Source organism: Phaenicophaeus curvirostris, chromosome Z, assembly GCF_032191515.1.
Source record: "Phaenicophaeus curvirostris isolate KB17595 chromosome Z, BPBGC_Pcur_1.0, whole genome shotgun sequence".
Classification (NCBI taxonomy): Eukaryota; Metazoa; Chordata; class Aves; order Cuculiformes; family Cuculidae; genus Phaenicophaeus; species Phaenicophaeus curvirostris.
This window is the reverse complement of record NC_091431.1, coordinates 54,867,779-54,890,649: the sequence shown is the minus strand read 5'-3', so window position 1 is coordinate 54,890,649 and position 22,871 is coordinate 54,867,779. Positions and strand designations below refer to the sequence as shown.

Sequence of the window (22,871 nt, the reverse complement as noted above, 5' to 3'; positions counted from 1 at the left end):
CCATTGGCCTTCTTGGCCACCTGGGCACACTGCTGGCTCATATTCAGTCGGCTGTCAACCAACACCCCCAGGTCCCTCTCCTCCAGGCAGCTTTCTAGACAGACTTCTCCCAGTCTGTAGCCCTGCATAGGGTTGTTGTGCCCCAAGTGCAGGACCCGGCATTTGGCCTTGTTAAACCTCATGCCATTGGACTCTGCCCAGCGGTCCAGCCTGTTCAGATCCCTTTGCAGAGCCTCCCGACCCTCCAGCAGATCGACACTTCCACCCAGCTTAGTGTCGTCCGCAAACTTGCTAAGGGTGCACTCGATGCCTTCATCCAGATCATTGATGAAGACATTGAACAGGGCTGGACCCAGCACTGAGCCCTGGGGAACCCCACTTGTCACTGGCAATATAATTGCCAATTCAAATTATTGAAATGCCATAGAATTACAGTGGGTAGAAGAAACTTTTTTTTAATTCAAAGTCAGTTCCTGCCTAAGTCATATGTAAATATAAAACATTTGTTGCAGTTTTGCTTTATTTAAAAAACAACAATAGGTTAAAAAGAGCATGTCTTTAATTCTGTTATAATTAGAAGAGGCCTTCTTAAGGGCACTGGACTCCTTGTGGTATTATTTACATCATATCTTTTTCAGATATATTCCTTCCTAATGTTTGTCAGCCATATAAATTAAATAGACACGGCTGAAACTGAAAAAGCCAAAGTAGTTTTGCTGGACATATCTCGATATCTTTAACATTATAATTCCACATTAATATTATAATTCCACATTAACCGCGGTGAGCAATGCCTTCCTTGAGTAATATGATTCAGACATGAATTTCTCATGTGAAAAATGAAGGTGGGCAAGGATAAGAGAGTAAGACCCAGTTTTTAAAAAATGTTAATCTTCCACTTGTTAAATTTTTCCTTAATCCATCACCAAAAGGGTGATTTATGCCAGTTAGAGCTAATACAAACAGCAAAGAAGTTGTACAAGATGGTTATTACTGTTTCGTTTAACCTCCTGTCAGTTCCTTTTCTGGCTCTACTATGTGTTTGCATACAGAATCACAGAATGGTTTGGTTTGGAAGGGACCTTCAAAGAACATTCATTTCCACCTCCCTGCAATGAGCAGGGACACTAGTTCAGGTTGCTCAAAGTCTCAACCAATCTGGCCTTGAACATCTCCAGAGACGGGGCACCTAAAACTTATCTGGGCAATCTGTTCCAGTGTCTCATCATTGCTACAGTAAAAAAAATTCTTCCTAATATCTAATTTAAATTTACCATTTTTTAGTTGAAAACAATTGTCCCTTCTCATATCGCTACATGCCCTTGTTAAAAGCCTTTCCTATAAGCCTACTTAAAGGTATTGAAAGGCTGCAAAAAGATTTGTCCAAAGCCTTTTCTCCTCCAGGCTGGAAAACCTCAGCTCTCTCAGCCTTTCGTGATAGAAGAGGTGTTCCACCCCTCTGGATATGGCTCTCCTCTGGACCTCCTGGAGCAGGTCTTTCCTGTGCTGAGGACTTCAGAGGTGGATGCAGTACTCTAGGTAGGGTCTCTCCAGACTGGGCAGAATCGCCTTCCTGAACTTGCTGGACATGGATTTTTTTGATGCAGCCCAGGATACAGTTGACTTTCTGGGCTTCAGGTGTACATTGACAGCTTATGTCCAATTTTGCATCCACCAGGACACCCAAGTCCTTGTTGTCAGGGCCGCTTTCTCTCTGTACACAGACACACAGACACAGACACCGACACAGACACAGACACACATGTATGTGTGTATATTTAAAGCCTAGAGGAACTGGGAGCCATAATTTCCTAATTCTGATTTGCCAGGTATTACCACTGGTTTCAGCATGAAACCAACAGTGGAGGCAGGGAAAGGGTGAGGCAGGGAGGGTGACAGGCTAGGTGGGAGGGTGCAGATCCCAGGAGGGTGGCACGGTGTCAGCTGTCATTATGTATTACCCATTTAAGCATGGATTGGGGGATTATTTTTAACAGACCGTCTTTACTGGGAAAGAAGAGGCTGTGTGGTTAGGGTATTTAAAGTGATGCTGCTCAAGGTGACCAGGAGGCTGTGCAGGAAGGACAATTTTATATATGTCATGGCTTCTTCATGTCAGGGACTGCCCTCGGATGAGAAATCCAAAGGACAGTGCTTAATCAAGTGGTTTCTGTGAAGTACAGGCATCACTATAGGGAAATGAGGAAGATGAAGTCTGTTTTGGATTTTTTTAAGTATAAAAGGATGGGGCAGTTGTGCGGTGAAGATGGATGGATGCTGTTGGCCTTCCTTGGGCTCAAGAGCTGCTGGTAGGTTGGGGAGCAACTGTTCCTAAGCTGCTCTACTTTGCATACATGAACCATGCGAGCAGACAGCAGGTAGATAAAGCTATTACATTAAAACTTCAGAGCAGCTCAGTCACCATCTGGTGCCACACAGGTGCGTGTGTTCCCAGGCTGGGGTCAGGTCCAAGAGGCAGAGGGCTGGCACAGGCAGCTGGGATGAGGCCATCCTACTGCGGAGCTGTGCCCTCTTATGGGCAGCACAGCACACGTGCCCTGTGAGAGCCTCATGGGGTTCAACAAGGCCAAGAACACCGGCGTTCAGGGCCAGGCTGGATGCGGTCTTGGACGGCCTGATCTGAAGGGATGTCCCTGCCCATGGCAGGGGGTTTGGGACTAGATGATCTCTAAAGTCCCTTCCAACCCAAACTAGATGATATGACGATATGATGATATGATGATATGATGATATGATGATATGATGATATGATGATATGATGATATGATGATATGATGATATGATGAAGTGCAAGGTCCTGCACCTGGGTGGGGGCAATCTGCAGTTTCAATACAGGACAGGGGATGATGTGATTGAGAGCAGCCCTGCAGAGGACTTGGAGGTGCTGGTTGATGAAAAGATCAACATGAGCCAGCAGTGTGCGCTTGCAGCTCAGAAGGCAAACCGTACCCTGGGCTGCATCAAAAGAAGCGTGGCCAGCAGGTTGAGGGAAGTGATTCTGCCCCTCTGTTCCTCTCTTGTGATATCTCATCTGGAATATTGTGTCCAGTTCTGGAATCCTCAACATAAGAAGCGTATGGAGCTGTTGGAATGGGTGCAGAGGAAGCTACAGAGATGATCAGAGGGCTGGAGCACCTCCCATAGAAAGACAGGCTGAGAGAGTTTGGATTGTTCAGCCTGGAGAAGAGAAGGCTCTTGAGATCTTACAGCGACCTTCTAGTACCCGAAGTGGCTCCAAAAAAGCCGGGGAAGGGCTGTTTACAAAGGCTTGTAGTGATGGGACTAGAGGCAATGGGTATAAACCGGAGAGGGGAAGATTTAGACCAGACATTAGGAAGAATTTTTTCACGATGTGGGCGGTGAGGCCCTGGCACAGGTTGCCCAGGGAAGCTGTGGATGCCCCATCGCTGGAGCTGTTCAGGGCCAGGTTGGATGGGGCCTTGGGCAGCCTGGTCCTGTGGGATGTGCCCCTGCCCGTGGCAGGGGGAGTTGGAACTGCCTGAGCTTCCTTGCCCTCCGCAACCCGCACCACCCCCCCACCCCGCCATGACACCGCCCGGGCGGCGCGGGGGGCGGCCCGAGGGTGAGGCGGCGCTCGGCAGCTCAGTGAGTGAGCGCGCGCGGCCCCCGCCCCGCCTCGCGCCGTGACACCGCCCCGCGCGCGCACGCGCAGCCGCCGCCGGCGCCCGTTGTATCCGGCCGGCGCCTTTTCTCTGTCCCCCCTCCTCCCTCCGCCCGCCCCTCCCTCTCTCTCTCTCTCTCCCTCCCTCCCTCTCCCCCCCCTTCCCCGCCGCTGCCCCCTGCATCCTCCGAGCGCCCGGCCGGCAGCGCCTCCAGTCTCCCCGGCTGCCCCATGAAGCGATGGCAGCGGCCAACTTCGGCAAGATCCAGATAGGGATCTACGTGGAGATCAAGCGCAGCGATGGTGAGTGTGGCGGGGGAGCGGCGGCGGGGGGGAGGCTGCGCGCGGGGCCCATTGTGTGCGCGGGGCCGGGGAGGGGCCGGGCCTGGCGCGCGGTGCGGGAGTCGGGGAGCCGGGGGTGGAGGTGGAGATGGGGATGGAGATGATGGAGATGGAGATGGAGATGGAGATGGGTTGAGGTTAGGTGGGGTGGGGGCGGCATCTGCGGGCAGAGAGAGAGAGAGAGGGGGGCGTGGGTGGGGAGGAGAGCAGAGCCCGGGGAGGTTTGAGCTGCGAGGTGGGAGGGCCTTAGGGGAAGGGATGAGGTGATGGTGGAGGGAGGGAGGGCCTGTAATGTAGAGAAATAACTTCTCTGCTGATCTGGCGTACAAGCCGCGCTCTGGAAAAAAAACACCAACCCAACAGCATGATGGTGTGCTCTGACAGAAATGCCGTTGGACGCTTCCATCACTTGACAAAGGGCTTGATGTTGTTATTTCAGATGTTCTTTATGCAGTGCGTGCCCATGAGTTGTTATTTCTCCGTGGGGTATCTGATGTTTCTTCTCTAGCCTGGCGTCTCCTGGCAGGAGGATGTATGGTGCTGTCTAGAAATACACACAAATAAAAGAGGCGTGTATGTCAGATTTAGGCTGCTAACTCTTGATATCGGTCTGGTAGGAGAAAACTGAAATGGGAAGTTCATGGGCTGAATCAGTGGCAGGCCACTCGTGACTTCAGCTCTTCAGTTTGGGTGGGAATATGTCATCTGTTCATAGCCTCTGTGAGATTTGTGGAGACTACTAGACAGGGGTGGGGTTCTGCTGGGATTTTCTGGAAAGTCTTCTGTTTTTTTTACCAGGGTTCAGGAGCTTGCTCAAGAATAAGCAGATGTTTCTAAGAGAATAAAGATCTGGAGGTCAGAGGTACTGAAGCTAGTGTGGTTTTGTCATGAGGCAGAAAGCAAGTAGCTAACAAGCTTTGTTCAGCTTGTCTTTCTTGTGTCCCATACTGCAGTTCAACCCTCCAGTAAAATAATGGTCGTTGTTGGCTGGACGCTGTATTAAGCCTAACCCTTCAATTTGTGCTTAATGTCTTGTGTGTCACATGAGACTCTGATAGGTCTGGCAGTTATTTGTGTAACTCTTTGTAAAGTCAGACTACGTTTCTCTCTTTGCCTTGAACATTTTGTCTGAAAACTGCCCATTTGTGTGTCTTGTGGCACCAGCTTGTCTGTGGTGCTGGGTTCAGCAGAAGGTCAATTGGACCAACCTGGACCACGTGGCCTGGAAGAAGCTACTGCTGTCACCACGTGTTCCCAAGATCTGCTGCTGCCATCGATGTGGTGATTTCTTTCCTTCTCTCTTTCTTTCCGTCTCCCTCCCGTTACCTTATGGTGTGTGTGTAGGATTGGATCCGAGGGACCTGGCTTGTGTTTGGGGATTCGTTTCTGTAAATTTGAGTAGTTGCAGCCCCATGTCTCAGCTGTGCACCCCAGTATCTTGGTGTGTTTATGTTTGCTGAAGCCAGAAATAAATACTGCTGTTGATATTTGCCCTGGGAGTGACCTTATTGGACTCTGGATCACCACGCAGACAAACGAATCCACTTTCCCCACAGTTAGGGCCGGATGCTTGTGAGTCCGGATTGTGACAGTCTTGTAGATCTCTGTCTGGGTTTTCACTAAACCTCACTGTAACAATGTGTAAAATGTTTTTTCTTAGTTGTATGTGAACTAATAAATGTTACTGTTTGGGTTGTATGCCTTTGGAAAATAAGGCATGGGAGTGCTTTGGTGCTTCTTCCTCCCTCCCTCTGCAGGGTTCTGCACTCTTCTAGCGTCAGAAGTGAGGACAGTAACTCTTGAACATAACAATACTTACTTTCATCACTGTTCATGGCTTGCGTATTTGCTGTATCACTAACAGATGTGATGCAGCACATTAAATGTATTGCACATCAGTAAAATACTGGGGATATGCCTTTACAGCAGTTGCTCAAACTGTAGAGTTTTAAGCATTTGTGTTAACTTGATCCTTATGTGAGCAACCAGACTGCAGTGTCATACCAGAGTTAGTGGGTTCTGGGTTTTTGAGGTTTCCTTGATTTTCTGCTGGGACTAGAGAAGGAGATGCTCTGTTTTGGCTCAGGCTGCTGTGGTTTTGTGTCATTTTCTTCCCATTAAACTGCAGGAGAAAGTGTCATAGGTATGTGGAAGGGAGCATTTTGAGAAAGATACTGAAAAACAGCCAGGTCTAGATTGCATTGCTTTTCAGAAGATAGGTTTACAACCTGAACTGTGGTTGGACAGGCAATCTTGAAGGTAACCTAGCTGCTTCCAGCAAGAGGAGGGTCTTGCTACCTGTTCCTCTGTCAGCTGTGTTGTTCGTATAGGCTCTCTTTCCTATCCAGCGTGGCTGATGATTTTTCCTTCTGATGGTTTAATACATTAACTGCTGATTTGATCCACCAAACACAGTTGCAAACTTCTAGCTATGCTGGTTTTCTATATGATTAGTGAGTTTCCATAGCTCGCAGAGGGATCTGTGACCCCAGCAATATTGGTGTGTAGGAAATACATAGCCAGGGTGAAGTGAAAGTCTTCACATATGATCTTCAGGCTCGGCAGCAGGGAGCTATCTGTGTCTTCTCAACCCAGAATGGTTTCCTAGATACAGTCAGGGCCATGTATCATACCAGCTACCCTTGGCTTACAGCATGGTTAGAACAGTTTAAGAAACTTTTGGAGAAAGCAGTGTGTTGGTCTGAGCCTTATTTATGTGTTGCCTTGTCTGTAGAGTCTTTTCTAAAGCTAAATACTGTCTTGAGAGGTAGGTATAGTAATTCTTTAAAGTTTCCTTATTCATCTATTTATTTGCTGAATCCAGAGAAGAACTAAATTTTGGGTTGTTTATGGGATCATTTGAAAAAGTACACATTTTTTTTCCATCTGTCCACCAGTTACATTAAATACTTTTCTGAATGGGGACTTTTATTATTTCCAGATACCTCTTTTTCTTTAAATAAAAAGAAAGCCTAACGGAAAAGCTTTCTTTTTGGTGAAACATCAATGTTATAAGTCATGCTTGTTTGCTACAATAAAATTGCAAAGACATGCGAAACACAATAAATGTGAGAATGAGACCAGAACATTCTGGAAAATAAGGTTACATATTTTGTCATTTTGACAAGTTCTAATTAGGCTTAAGTGTTTCTTGAGAGATTTCTTATAGGACTGAATAGAAAATAGATGTTGTGCAAATGAAAGGCATTGTTGGAAACCATGGCCAAAACCACACGAAAACCAATGCTTGGATAAAACCCAGCGTTTTCAAGAACCGACACTACAGAGCTGCTTGCTGCGTATCTGCTTTTTCTCAGTGGGTAAACATGGATACAGATGTCTTGTTATGTTCATGTGATGTAAGAGCATACCTAGTGGTCAAATAGTCTGGCTTTTTCTAATCGTTTCTGCTATTGAAATTCACTACTTATTTCAGTATAATTCCTCCTGGAAACTCTGCTAAGGCACATGGAAAATAAGAAGGTGATTAGTGACAACCAACATGGCTTCGTTCAGGGCAAATCATCCCTCAGAAGCTTGTTGGCCTTCTACGATGGGGCTGCAGCATTGGTGGATAAAGGGAAGAGTAACTGATACTGTCTACTTGGACTTGTGCAAAACATTTACACTGTCCTGCATGACATTGTGGTCTGAAAAGTGGAGAGATCTGAATTTGATGGATGGACCGCTTGGTGGCAAGGAGTTGGCTGGATGCTTGCGCTCAAGAGTTGTGGTCAACAGCTCGATACCCAAGTGGAGAACAGTAGTGAGTGGTATTCTTTAGGGGTTGGTATTAGGAATGCTGTTATTTAACATCTTTGTAACAGACTTTGACAGTAGGATTGAGGGCACATTCAGTAACTTTGCTAGTGACACCAAGCTGTGTGGCGCAGTTGACATGCTGGAGGGAAGGGATGCCATCCAGAGGGACCTGGACAAGCTTGAAAGATGGGCTTGTGCTAACCTCATGAATGTCGACAAGGCCAAGTGTAAGGTTCTGCACCTGGGCTGGGGCAATCCCAAGCAGAAATACAGGCTGGGCCGAGAATGGATTGAGAGTAGCCCTGAACAGAAGGACTTGGGGGTGCTTGTGGATGAGAAGCTGGACATGAGCCAGCAATATGTGCTTGCAGCCCAGAAAGCCAACTACATCCTGGGCTGCATCAAAAGATGTGTAACCAGCTGGTTGAAGGAGAGATGATTTGGTGATTCTTTCCCTCTGCTCTGCTGTCACGAGACCTCACCTGGAATACTGCATTCAGTTCAGAGTCCACAGCATGAGAAGGACATTGACCTGCTAAAGCAGGTCCAGAGGAAGGCCATGAAGATAATGTGAGAGCTGGAGCGCCTCCCATATGAGGACAGGTTGAGAGAATTGGAGGTGTTCAGCCTGGAGAAGAGAAGACGCTGGGGAGACAATAGAGCCTTCCAGTACTTAAAGGCAAGCCTACAAGAAAGCTGTGGAAGGCCTCTTTATCAGGGACTGCAGTGATAGGATGAGGGGTAATGGGTTCAAGCTGAAAGAGAAATCTTTCTTTAGATTAGATATTAAGAAGAAATTATTCACTGTGAGGCATTGAAACAGGCTACCCAGGAAAGTCGTGGATGCCCCTGTCCCTGGAAATGTTCAAGGCCAGGCTGGATGAGGCTTTGAGCAAACTGATCTAGTGGAAGGTGTTCCTGCCCACAGCACGGGGGTTGGAACTAAATGATCTTTCAGGTTCTTTCCAACCCAAACCATTCCATGGTTCTATGATTCTGTGATAATTTATGTGTTGCTTGAAATATGCCTTGTAAGCTGTCTTGGAAATGGGAAAGAACTCCCTTTGCTTCAGGTTGTGAATTTCTAATTATGAAACGTTTCCAGTCTTGAAAAACATGCCTTATGGAAGCTTTGGGAAGTAGGAAGCCAGAAGGTAGCTGTAATGCTCCTGTCCAGAAGGTGCTCCTTGTTGAGGTCTAAATGCAGGCATTTTTTGACTTCACTCACATGATAATAGCCCACCACCTTATATGTGAACTTAAACCTTTATCTGCACTTCTTGTGCGTTGTCCCATTAATAATGATGAAGACCTATATAACTACTTGGTGAAAGAATATCTCACCCTTTTTTTTTCCCCATAAATTCAGTCTTTTGCTGAAATAGGACAATTCTGTTATGCCCTGCAGCCCTGTGGTAGGCTGATGGGTATTTTTCCTTTTCTTTTTCAGTCAAATTGTGGTCTGTCCATTTCCTCCTCAGGCTGTTCCTATTCTCTCTCTCTTTGCAGATGTAAAATACTGCCTAGAAAGACAGAGAAATTAATTATATATTTGATTTCTTTTAAAACGAAGAGGGAAATACAATTCTGATCTCACTGTGTCAGAAGTAATGTAACAGACGTGAAGAGAAGGGACATTCTTGTAATTGGAAGAGTGACTGAAGATTTGACTGAACTTTCAGCACTGGAAAAATGCTCAATTTTTAGGGGTTAACCATAAAATGGTGCAAAAAAACCCCCGCATGAGTTCTTGCCCATTTTTTTTCATAATACAATAACAGGAGAGCTGTCAATGTTTGAAAGAGAAAAACTGATAAAAGAGAACAGGCTAGGTACAGTTATCATGTGAGTCTTGTTACTAGAGTAGATGGAGGCTAGAAGCATAGCAGAATTTTAGGATGGCAGGAATATTGAATTTATACTAAAAATTTAAAAAATACACCACCAAACCATAGGAGGTAGTTTCTGTTCTTCCTGTGTCTGTTTTTTATTAAATAATCTCCAGGTAACACGAGATGGGAAGAAGTCTTGCTTGTGGCTGTGTTCTTTTGTAATTGCCTACTTAAGAATTTTCTTCATTTGTCTCTAAAACAGCTGGAACTGGTCACAATCAAAGATAATCCATCTAGTTCAAAAACTTACTGGCAGCTCCTCTCTCCTTAGACTTCCCAAAACGTCATGGTAACTGTTTTACCTTCAAGCACAAATGAAACTAATTTCTGTATACAGTTAGGGATGTAATTTTGGTTTTTTAAAGCTCAACTTCTGTGAAATGTAAGTTTCACAGTGTTGAGAGGTCTATAGTGTCCTCTGTCTTCTGGATAATCCAGCATGATGATCTTCATCTTTATGTACAGCTCCCGAAAGCCACAATGATTGTGTAGCAGGATTTGAAGGTACAGTGCTGCTGTGAAAATTCTGCTCAGTTTTGGGTAGTCACCCTGTTTTACAAGTGCTTGAGGATAGATTAAAGTGATAATGTGCTTTTACTTTTTCCATTGGTGCCATACATCTGTATTTTCCCTGTGATTAAGACCTTTTTGTTATCACATTTAAATCATTTGACTCAATTACCTAATCCCTGTGTAGGCTATATGGACACAATGCGTCTTTGTCCTTCCATAGTGGTTAGATCACAGGCAGGTTTTCAAGTCTGCTGTTGCTGGTCGAGCTAATGGGTCCAACATTTAGGCTCAATTTATCCAGTATAGGTTAAGTACTGGAAGGCTCTATGTTTCTCCAGAGTTTCTGGGGTTGTTCCTACACATGTGTTAGCAAGGAGGATGTGTCAAATTTTCTGTGTCCTTTTTGAAATCACTTTCGAAGTGTTCAGCTTTTGTTATGCAGTAAGTGGATTTTCACTGTAACTTAGAGTTTCTCAGATTTATGTAGACCTTCTGTATTTTGTATAAATAGCTTTTGAATGACAAGAGTAGAGTTCTAATGTTCTCATCTTTGTTCCATAAGTGTGTTTAATACAGCATAACATACTAGCTATAATGTCTTCAAAGCTGGACGTGGCTACCAGGATTACACAGGTTGTATTGTATATTCTTTCCTCTCTACTCGTGGGGGAATCCATCCTTTGTTTCTGTTTGCTAGGCAAAGTTCTTGCTCTTTCAACCCACACACTATGGTGTGTTGCCTGGGCCCAGTATTACTTGTCTTTTCTTCTTACGTCTTTATGAATTGAAAACTTTGCTGTGGCATCAAACACAGGTTACCACCTTGTTGAGGTGGAAAGAGGTGATAACTTATTGGAAAGAAGCATGTTTGACTGAAGAACAATTTCATTGCAAAAGTATTCTATAGCATATTTGTAATGGAAAAAGCAAGATACGGAAGTCCAGATGAAGGACTACTGGGCAGTCTGGACTTTGTCCTGTAGTGAGAATGTGTAGTAAACAAAATACATGAAGCTGTTTGTAATGTTAAACTGAAAAGCTTTGAAGAGTACATTGGCTTTTAGCAGTCAATTTCTTGTTATGCGTCTGTGGCATAGCTAAAATTATTTGGAAGCATAGATGCTTTCAGGTGTGTATTTCCAGATGTAGGGCAAAAGGTTTTTATGGAACTGCAATACATTTTTGTAATATTGGTTCATCTGCTTTAAAACCACTAACATGCTTTCAGCTCTATGATCAGTTCTTTTTGCTTGCTTGAAAGCTTATCTATGTTTGTGCATTTTACCACTTGTGTCTTTTCAGAAGTATTTCTATTTTTTTTGAGAGAGAATAATTGCAGATCCTTCTAATGTGATTTTTAAAAATTTCCTTGCAGTTGAATATTCCAAACCTCTAGGTTTTTTTTCTGACTTGGTATTTGAGGTTTTATTTAAATTGTTCTCAGTACTGTGCTGAATATAAACATTAAACCAAATGTTCTTAGCTATGTTGTTTGGATCATTTTTTCCTGGGTTGCGATAGAGAATTTTAAGTTTACTTGAAGCTGTGGGATGCTTAGTGTAATTAAGTGTGCTGCAGTTATTTTTTACGGGTGTGTGACTTCACAGCTGTTTAAGATGCTTGGCTCTGGGCTGCTTTTGTCTATCCTCTGTTACTTTTTAGTTGGACGTGTTGTAGGGAAGTGGGAGAATGCAGGGAACTAAAACTATAGTAATCCAGATTTGGGTTGTTTTAAACTGCTCTTAGCTCTAACCTCCAATCTCTCCATCTTGTGTACATACAGGCACATGGGCTGTTTCTTCTTTGTCTATCCTTGTTCCTTACCTTAAAATGTTCAGAGTTTTATATTGCTATTTGAGTACTATTTATTTTAACTTTCATTCAAAGAATTAAAAAGCTTATGGGTTGCTATAGTGTTCCCAATATAGACAGGTGATTGATATGATTTTCCTACACCTTTGACCTCTGTAAAGGGATGCTTTGAATTAAATAGTGTGTGTTTAGTTATGACAGAGTACCAACAGTGTTTGATACCCTGGAAATGAGTTTTATTTATGTCTCCAGAAGGTAACATGATAAACAGGTCTTTTGTGGCTTAGAACATATGTAAACCATTGATTTACTAGAAGTCATTGAAGTACACTGGACATGTTGAAAGCTTTTCTCAAGTGGAGCCATTTCTGAAGGCAGAACAAGGGACTCTTGTCTACACCTGGTAATTGCTCCTGGGAAGCAGAGCACCCACACGAAGTAGTTCTCTGTAAGGGTGTTACAGAGGTAGCATTGCTATTTCCCTGTTGAAGAGTTTTCTGTGGAGTTAATTTTGCTGTCTTTGAATTTGGCTATTGCTAAATTTTGGATTTTGCTATATTGTATATCTGTTAGAGAAAATGTGATCAAGCTAAGTGAAAAATTACATTAGAATTACCTTTCTTGGAAAAGAAAATGAACTTTTCAGGCTTATACTAAGTATGTTTTTTTAATTTGTGTACTACACTGCATCATGTATGTGAGCAGAACACCTAGAAGACTTTTGATGATCCAACTATTACAGTCCGGATTCAGTTGTAAAACTAATTGACCAACACCAAGCAGTAACAAAGTGGCTTCAGGCAACTTGCAGATGCCAAAAATCATTTACTTTGGTTTCATGTTTATCTGTGAGTGGTCATACTTTTCCAGAGGGGAGTGTTACTTGCTTTCAGGTTATCATTGAAGGTTTGTCAAGTGCAAGTTTGAATTTCTCATGGCCTCCATCAGGCACTGATGGTCTGTGTAATCCCAGGTATCAAAAATATATTATCAGTGTCTTCTGTTACTTACAGGATAGTATGTTAAGTGTTGTCTTTAGTAGATAAACACATTGAATGCATGAGTGGAGTAAGATAGAATATTACTTTTAGTTAATTTTTCCCTTTAGAAGTAAGGTGCATAGGGTATTTGTGCCCTTGCATAGTTTGGCTCTGGAATTTTTATTGCACGGTGCTACACATCTTGCAGTCACTGAAATGTATTGCATTTCCCTTGTGGCTGAACTTCCCGTGGGGTTTGAGGTCTATTTCCGATCAGTCTATAAAAGTGTTTGCTGTAGATGCAGGCATGCATAATGATGCGGTGGTGAGAGTCACTGGCTCTAGGAAGGAAGAGTGGAAATGAATTTGTTTGAAAGGCACTTGCACACTTAGATTTTGGGGTATTCCAAATTTCTGATTCAATTTGGGATATTGTTTTTCTACACTTTTATGAATTGACTTTTTTCATTTTGACTTTTAATAGGATAGGAATTCAGGTGTTGATGAGTGAGGTGAATATAAACTACAGCCTGATGATTTTTAAGTTACAATTAGCTTTCATCAAATGCAGAGAAGAATTAAGGCATTGCTTAGAGTTTTCTTGTTGGTTTGAACTTTTGGAACCCTGTTGAGATTAGGGAAAAATATAGGCTTTAATATTGTATAAGAATAGAAGTTTCTGACTTTTAACCTGAAGCGATAGTTGGCAGCTATGTAATAAATTACATAATGGTAAATATTCTTACTAAATGTAGTTCTGTAAAGTAAAGGAAGTGCAAAGGCATCCAGATAATGAAATACTATTTGACGAGGTGTTGGGAATACATGAAACACAAATGATATCATTTGTAAACATCTGTAAAAGGTGATACAGAAATTTCTGTGTGATGCAAGAAGCTGTTGTTTCTAGGCAGCTTCTGTAAGCTTCAGAGAAAGTAGACAAAATCATGAAAAGTAGGTCTCTGCCGTTTATTTAAGAAAGATGCAGAATGAGAAAGGGGAAGGGAGAAAGGCTGGCCAAGTCATTCCAGTCTTCTGGCAGACACCATTCACAATATCATTTGAATCCACCAAAATCTTAAATCTTGTTGGAAAAAAAAAAGTCAACAACCTCTACTTTTGCTTCTTCATACCATAACTGTGCTGAATTTTATACTGAACACAGGAGAGTGATATGTAAAAGTATATAGGAAATTATTGTGGAGAGGAACTTTCAGAAGCAGTTTTGAAAAGTTTAAAGAAGCTGTCTGGAGAATTGTTCTAAAGGACTCCAAGGAACTACTGAGTTCATGCAAAAAGATGTCAGATTATGTTAAGTTTTACGAATCTAAAAAAAGATATGCAAGAAGACATTGAACTATTCCTGCAACTTGTTTACAAGTTGTTAACCCATAGGAAAGAGATGAATGTTTTTACCAGGAATTGAATGGAAACCTTCACTTGTGCAGTGGCAGTAAAAGAAAAATGTGATAGAGGACAGAAAATACTGCAGTGGCATACATTAACATCTTGTTCTCATTTGAATAAAATTTGCAGCTCTGATTACTTAATCTTCCTTAATTCTGAAAACTGGAGGGGTTTCATATGGGCCATGAGTGGGACTAGCGGACACTGGAGATTCTCACAGGAATGTTGGGAATGGATGGATTATTATTGTTTCAGATTGGGTTTTTTACACTTTTTACACGTTGCTATGTGAATATATGACAAAATGAAGATTACTTTATGAAAAGTGAATAAAACCTTTTTTTCTGCTCTGTCTTCATTAGACTTGTACAGAAGTTGGAGAAGGTGAATTTTTTGAAAAGGCTTAGGAAATGTTCTGCCTTTTTGGACATTCCTCCATCTCCTTCAAGTATTCTCACCACTATCATAAGAAGGGGATCAGACTTATGGTTTGTCTAGCCCACCCAGCAGTAGGGGAGGCTGTTTAGGGAGAGCAAGTCTGTCTTGCCACTGTCCATGGCCTTTGTCTTCCCTCAGTATCCAGAATTATATCTAAGATATTAGAACTACAACTCTGCCTGGTCCTATTAAATAGCCATTTATAGACCTGTTGTTTGTGAATATATTGAAGTATCTTTCTGACCCAGCTTACACTGTCTGCCTCCATAACCTGTTGTAGATGCAAGATTGGGAAATATCCTCTTTTCTTCATAGAAAAGTACATTAGTCCTTTTATCTGCCTAAAACCAGTGTGCCTTGAGAGACTACTCCTGGCTTTAGTGTTGCAGAATTAGGTGGTTAACAATTTCCACTAATTTTGTCTAGTATTCTAGTTCTGTTACTTTTGAGGTGTGAAGACTAGTGGCACGGTACTTGAGATGTGGGTTCACCATAGTGTTTATAGTTTTTTTCCCTGGGTTTGTCTGGGATAGAGTTGATTTGCACAAGAAGCTGAAAGGAGACTCAGCACTGACAGCTGATCTGGACTGGCCAAAGGGATATTCAATACCACGATGTTCTGCTCAGTTTATAAGGGGGCTATTTGGTTTGGGGCATGGTTCGTGACTTCACGGCTTGGTAATTGTGTCTCAGTAATCATCGCACAGGATTGTAGCTTGGCTGTGCAGCTCAGGATTCCAGATGAGTAGCACACAGGGCCTTCGTTTTCTAGACAATGAGTGGTTTGCATTGTGTATCATTTGCTTTGTATATTCTTTCATTGTTGCTATTGCTTTTCTCTTATTTGGCTTTTCTGTTAAACTGTTTTTGTCCCAGCCCACGAGTGTGAGAAAAGAGTGAGCGGGTGACTGCATGGTTCTTTGTTGCTGGCTGGCACTAAGCCATGACAAGTTTGAAAATGACACTTGCTTTTATGTTTCACTCTCTTTTGTTGTAGGTGCACGTTGAGTCAATGTTTTTAGAGAACTGTATTGAGTGAAGGATCCCTTACTTGTGTTGTAACTTCTAGTTCCAGTTCTAGCATTGAGTCATAATAATTTAGACTATTTTTCTCTGGGTGCATTATCTTTCTTCTGTCTATGTTGAAGCCCATCTTCCACCTTTTTTATGTGCTCTGCTATTTTTAGGAGGCCCTTCAAACTACCTAAAAACCTAACTACCTAAATTCTGCCGAAGGATCACACCCCAAATTTCGTGTAAGTCAGAGTGTAACTGAACATGAGGCAGAAAGATGATATGTAAGTTTCTAGCTAATGTTTTGAAAGGCCTATATCACAAAAAAAAATCCCAGTGCTTACTTAGCTTTCTCAGTCCTCTCCTTCATTTGCACTTGCTTGCATGTCATTTTATTATACAGAGTATTAAAGTATTTCATGGTATGGACTGTTCCCATCGTAAATTTGCCTACCACCTGATTTTAGTCTAGCATCTGATACCAAGATCATTCTCAGTCTCATATATGCTAGCTCACTTCAAAGGCTCCCATCTGGAGTGAACCAGATGACTTGCTCCCTACTGGAAAACTAAACCTCCTTGACTAGTTCTTGAGAAGATACCTGAACTGCACCATTTTGGCTGGCACTACTTAGGCAGTCCTTCTGCGTTTAGTAAGCATCACACTTTGATATTGTCATGCATGTCCCTGGGCATGCAACACACGTTCCTGTTCATGCTCTAGAAGCATCATAGTGGGAGGTCGCAATGTAGTTGTCTTACTTTTGTTTAGGCCAAGGTGAATAACCATAAAAACAATTAAGAGGTCTCAGAGATTTGGGCATACCACTTGGGACCACAGAGGCACACCTATACAAGCATTTCAGTTCAAATGAAAAATAGAACTTGGACATGTATCTTCTGTTCATCCATTACATCCTCGTGCTGTGCTTTAGTTCACTTTGTAAGTGGCCTTGGAGCACACTAGATTCCTTCTGGATGAAATTTACCTGGAAGGTACACGTGAGATATGTACATGATGCACTTCAGCAAGGGGTATTCAGTGTGTAGCACTAGACCCCTGCCAGTGCCCTCCAAAAGAAACAGGGTCAATGTCTGATCCCTGGCACCACCTGCTTTGCTCTTCAGATCTGCTCCTATTGTAGTATGCTACTTACTGCTGTAGACACAGCTGAGTGACCTGGATTGAGCACTAAATACTGTGGGTGTGAGCAATGTGCCATGAAAGGTGCTGTCCCAGACTTTTGCGGACATGAACTGCTATGTACCAGTTGCCTTGGGGTTTCTGTCCATGGTGTTGTCTTGAAAAAAGGCAGAGGTGTTCTCCGAGGCTTGAGGTTTATCTTTTACAACCTAGTACTGCCTGCTGCTTGAGAGTGAGAAGATTGTTTGTGGGTTATGTCTTGTTTTACAAAGAGCAAAACACAATCTTAACTTGAAAGCAAGTGTTAGGTCCTTATAGGGATTGCCTTCCCTACCCATGAAAAAGAGAATAACCGTTGTGGTACTGCAGTGACAAAACCAACATAACTGAGTAAAAGGACTTGGGATCATGGAGGAGTTTGCCATCACATTAACAAAATTTTGGAAGTGATTACAGCTCATCCTGCTTGATATTAAACTAAAACAAGGGGGAAAATTACAAATCTAATTGAAGCATTCTAGGATTGTACAATGCCTTGACTGAATGCAGTAGTAAACAGTGGAGGACAGATGATGAAGTGCTTCTAATCTGTGTGTCCAAAACTAGATTTGTAGGGGTGGAGCAGGTACAGATGGTGCTGAATCCTGGAGCTGTGTGCTGGGTGACCTGACCTGAGTTTGAGCTTGGCCCTGCTGAGATGTAAGCGTGGGAGAGGCTTTGCATAGCTTTCCCAGTATTGACCCATTAAGAAGGTCAGCCATAAGTTTCTTTGAATGTCAGTATATTGTTTCATAGGGTGTGAAAAATTAATCAGATGAAGTTTAATACAAGAACAGGAATGTATTTAAGACAGGTGATATCATACCTAATAGTTTCTACCTAATATTGTGCCTTCTGGGATCTGTTTTAGGTCTGACTGGCTGCCTTTTTGCTTTCATTACAGTTACTCATTCCTGGTCATAACACAGAAAGTAACATTGTTCTTGGGAAACTTGTATGACTGTCCTTGAGTGGGAGTATCATCTCTGTGGAGATGTGTTATCGTACAAGATGATCTTAGAATCATAGAATCATAGAATAATTAGGGTTGGAAGGGACCTCAGAGATAATCTAGTTCCAATCCCCCTGCCATGGTTAGGGACATCCCACTAGATCAGATTACCCAAGGACCCATCCAACCCGGCCTTGAGCACCTCCAGGGAGGGGGCAGCCACAACTTCCCTTGGCAACCAGCTCCAGTGTCTCACCACTCTCATGGTGAAGAAATTCTTCCTAATGTCTAGTCTGAATCTGCCCTTCTCCAGATTATATCCATTCCCCCTTGTCCTATCACCACAAGCTTTTATGAATAGTCCCTCTTGAGCTTTCTTGTAGGCTCCTTTCAGTTACTGGAAAGTCACTATAAGATATCCTCGGAGCCTTCTCTTCTCCAGGCTGAACAATTCCAACTCTCTCAGACTGTCCTCATAGGTAGGGTGCTCTAGCCCTCAGATTGTCCTTATAGCCCTCCTCTGGACGCATTCCAACAGCTCCATATCCTTATGTTGAGGATTCCAGAACAGGACACAATACTCCAGATGAGGTCTCACAAGAGAGGAACAGAGGGGCAGAACCGCTTCTCTCGATCTGCTGGCCACGCTTCTTTTGATGCAGCCCAGGATACGGTTTGCCGTCTGGGCTGTGAGCACACATTGCTGGCTCATGTTGAGCTTGTCATTGGCTGGCATCCCCAAGTCCTTCGCTGCAGGGCAGCTCTCAATCGTCTCACCCCTCATCGTGTACTGAAAATGGGGATTGCCCCAACCCAGGTGTAGGACCTTGCACTTGGCTCTGTTGAACCTCATGACATTCTCACAGGCCCGTTTCTCTAGCCTGTCCAGGTCCCCTTGGATGACATCCTGTCCTTCTAGTGTGGCAACTACACCACTCAGCTCATGATTAGGAAGTATGGAATGAAAAAGCTAGGGTAAAACATGGCAAAAAGTAAATGGTTTTGCTATAGATGGGGAAATAACAAACTGTAAATGACAGGAGAAAAGTCTTGATATTCTAGTTAATCACAAAGTGCGTATGGACTACCAGGATGATATCGCAAGGGAAGAAGTGAGTACAATTTCAGAATTACTATTATTTGGCAGTAACAACTGCTCCTGTGGAAAGCAGCCTGTATTTCCTGTGGGATATTCTACTTCGTCCTGGTTGACAGTATTGGAAAAGGAGATACTCCTAAAAGACTGAAACAAGTAGAGAGGCTCACTGCTCTTGTACAGGTGTGTTCATACAAACCATGAAAGAAAGCACAGAGTACCAAATGACTGTGAACACATAATCTGTAAAACAGTTTGTTTATGTTGACAGCAAAGTGCTAGTTGGCTTTTTAGAGTGAACAGCAGAGGCAGACCCCTTAATAACAGAAAGGTGAAATGTGTTCAATTTATTGAAGAGTTTCTAGGGAACTTACCGTAGTATATGCTAGGTATGATTGGACTGGTACTTCCTTCCAAATATCTTTTTCTGTGGCTGAATTATATGTGGAGAACTCATCTGCTCATAAAAGTGATAGGATAACTGGTACTCTACAGCTGAGACAACTTGATAAATATCTAAATCTGTGAGCCATCGTGGTGTGATATTTCTTTATGAATTGAGATGCTTTAGAAACAGGTCTCCTCTCCTTCTCTGACACTGACACTTGGAAAGGCAATATGTAGCTGTAGCCTCTGAATATAGGGTGGTGGGATACTCTTGACAATCTCTAGTGAAGCCAGTGGGATTCCTGCCATTGATTTTCCTGGCAATTGAAACTTCTGAAAGCGTATAAAAGAAAGATGTTTTAGGAGGTTCTTAATCATGTAAAATAATGCCCTTTGAAATATACTTGATAGAGTATTAGCTCCCCACCTTGAAAAGAAACTGGATCAGCCTTGAAAGGAGGTAATAAAAACATTTGTGTAACAGGTGAAAACACAGGGGACTTGTTTTGAATGTAGATGGAAATTTTAGAGATTGACTTGCAAAATGAAAGGGCAGCAGAAACCCCCAGTGAATCACAATGTGAAAAGATTGGAGGTATGACAATTATTAGAAGAGTAAGAACCATGACGGCAGCAGTAGCATGGAGCACTGGGATGCAGCTCCAGGTAACTGCTTTAGAGAAGATGCATCACTATGAACAGCTGACAAGATCAGGTAGACTGGATGTGGCAAATTATGATTTAGTGGTTTGAGGTTGAGGGGATTCTTGGTGTTGAATGCAAGGGGAACTCAAAAGGTGCTTGTATCCTGTTTGCTGTGTGAGGGACATTAAATATGCTGGTTGTGTTTTGAAGATAAATATACCCAGTTCAGGAATATGTCAGTGTGTTGTTGTTTCCCCTCACCCCCACCGCCATTTGTTGGTGGACTGTCAGTAAGGTATGTGAACTTTGTTTTTTTCTGAAGCACTATATTTTGTGTGAATTTTGCACAGAAATGGGATACATATCTTAGGTGGGGATTTTTCTGTGTTTGGTAGCTTTCTGGGTGGGGGCAAAAGTAGATTAAGTTGGATTTTAATTCAAAGCTGAAGTATAAAGGCAGACATGGTAAAATCTTGATTTAGATATTGTTAGTTTCTGTTCTCAGAATTCCCATCAGTTATATTGTAGATGTTTACAGAGATCATTAAATGTAACATGCTTGTCATTTGAAGGACTTTGGTTTTGTTGTGATAATTCAGAAAATAAAATCAAATCAATTGGTAGCTAGGAATCATTCACAAAAAGTAAATATTAAAATATATCTTTAATCTTTGTGAGCTGAACACTGGCAGAGCACAGGAACAACCACAAAGCCACAGATAAAATGAAAAGAATAAATTTATTTCCGTTACCTCATGATCCAGGGAAATTCTTTAATAGCACCTGGGAAGAGGAAATGCAAGCAGGAATGCAGGCACTGCAGAGCTCATTCCTAGCTAGAAAATGTGAGTCCCAAAGCTGCTGCTTTGCTTGTATTTTATCAGTGAAAGGCAGAGTACTTTTCCTCTGTGCTTTCATCTTTCTTACAGCAGTGCAGAAATCTCAAGCATGTTTTCTGTCTAGGATGGTCCTGGGTTTAGTACAGGCCTATGTTACCTGAACGCAAAAGGTTCTACTTGTCAAACATCTGAGTCTAGGGAATTATTAGCATGATTTATGTGTTTTTCTACATCCCAGCTGCAAGGTTACTTGAGCATGTTTTACAGTTCCTCCTCACCAATCTTCCATTATATTCCCCCAAATTATTTTATTTAATGTTTAAGAACTTGCTTTAGAAACATTGCAGATACTCAGTACATTTAATGGCCCGTTTGACAGTGTGATAACACTATAACTAAGATAACAGACGCGAAAATAAGGAAGACTGGGAAAACCAAAACAGATCTATATGATTACATAAAACAAAACTGAAGTGTAGCTGTGGTAGATACAGAGAAAATAAAAGGGTACATTTTTTTTGTGGATAATGAAACTTTGAAACAAAATAGAATCAAACATGTTTAGTGTTGTGGGGAAAGAAACATCTGTCACTAGTAACTGCTGGTTTTTCCTTGGGGGCTTAGCAGCGGGACTGTCTGTACAGGGCAGGGAGGACCATGACAGGTACTGATTGCCTGGACAGGGGCAGCACCACAATTGACATTGCTGGAGATATCAAACCTGGAAATATTTTTCACCTTGGGATTTTTTCCTTGAAGTTTGGTATAGGCATTGTTTGGTTTTTCACTTCCCTGAGCTCTCTGAGAGCAGAAAAGCCCTTCCCCCAGAATTGCCAGGGTTAGAGCCCATAGCACAGGAGACAGTTTTCCAGACAGTGGTAATTCTGGTAAATGCTTCTTCTGGATTTGCTCCCTCATGTTTCTCTTAAATGTGTTTTTGTGTATGTGACTTGGGGTTTGTATCACTTTTTAAAACTGAGTGAAGAAAATTCTGCTTTTTGTGACTGTAGTTTTTGAATATAAAGTGGCAGACAGAGAAGCTCAATCATGTGCAGGTGTTTCTAGGTGAGGGAACATTTGTGTTAGTACCTCATGAATAAAATTAGGAAAACCATGGCTATTTCACAAATGCCTGCTGTAGTCCTTCAAGGAATTGGCAACTTCTGTTGCAGAGGTCATCTTCAGCGTGGCTCTGTAGCAGATATTAAGTTGTATATTTTTGCATTCATTTATGAAACATCTACTGTTGGAGAAGCTGAGTGCTCAGCTGACAGCCAGTACCTGAACTAATGTAACACATTTGTGAGCCTCTGGCAAGTTCAGAGGATGTAACATAAGCTGAGAATTTCCTTTACTGAGTGTTGGGTCTGTTAACATCGCCATGTCCTGGTCCTACTAAAAATAATTGCCTGGGTTTGAGCTGACAAAGCTGAAACAACGGTGTGATGATCACATGATAGCATGACACTGCTGGGCGAGGTTCTGCTGCTGTTTTGGGGGAAGGAATTGAAGCCTTATAATGGAAATTATGAACCTTTCTTCTCCATAGCCTTCACCAGAGCCTGTGTGTAAATTTTTAATTATAACATCTCAAAGATATTTCCAAGACTTCACAAAGCATTTGCATGAAAAGTGCAAGTACACTGTTTTGGGCCAGTGCACTTTAATCCTGTGGATAGGTGGCAAAAGCTGTAGTCTTTTTCCAGCTTTATTTCTTGAGTCACTTGGAAGAGAGCAAAGAGGTTTGAATCACATGTCAGCCAACACTTTAGCCCAGACTGTAATTTAGAGAACATAATCCGTATTTAACACTGATAACTTTCATTTCTGCAAAGTGTTAGCAAGATGCAAAGGCCATGGTTTTCATCGATTGCTGCTTCAAAATTCTTGGTTTTTTGAGTTTTGCAAGTAGGATGTGTTGCATTTGCTTAGAGGTAAGGATCTAAGTACATCTTGGTGTTGGTGA

At 42.4% G+C, this 22,871-nt stretch overlaps 1 protein-coding gene across 2 annotated transcripts in view; it reads left to right on the top strand.

The window, feature by feature from the left end:
* The first annotated feature begins 3,811 nt into the window (after positions 1 to 3,811).
* The window catches only part of KIF2A (kinesin family member 2A), a 56,317-nt gene continuing 37,257 nt past the window's right edge, over positions 3,812 to 22,871 (top strand). For both annotated transcript variants that reach the window (XM_069880226.1, XM_069880225.1), the window contains exon 1: positions 3,812 to 3,946. In XM_069880226.1, coding sequence (XP_069736327.1) covers positions 3,883 to 3,946 — 64 coding nt within the window. In that variant the 5' untranslated portion in view covers positions 3,812 to 3,882. The remainder of the gene's footprint in view (positions 3,947 to 22,871) is intronic.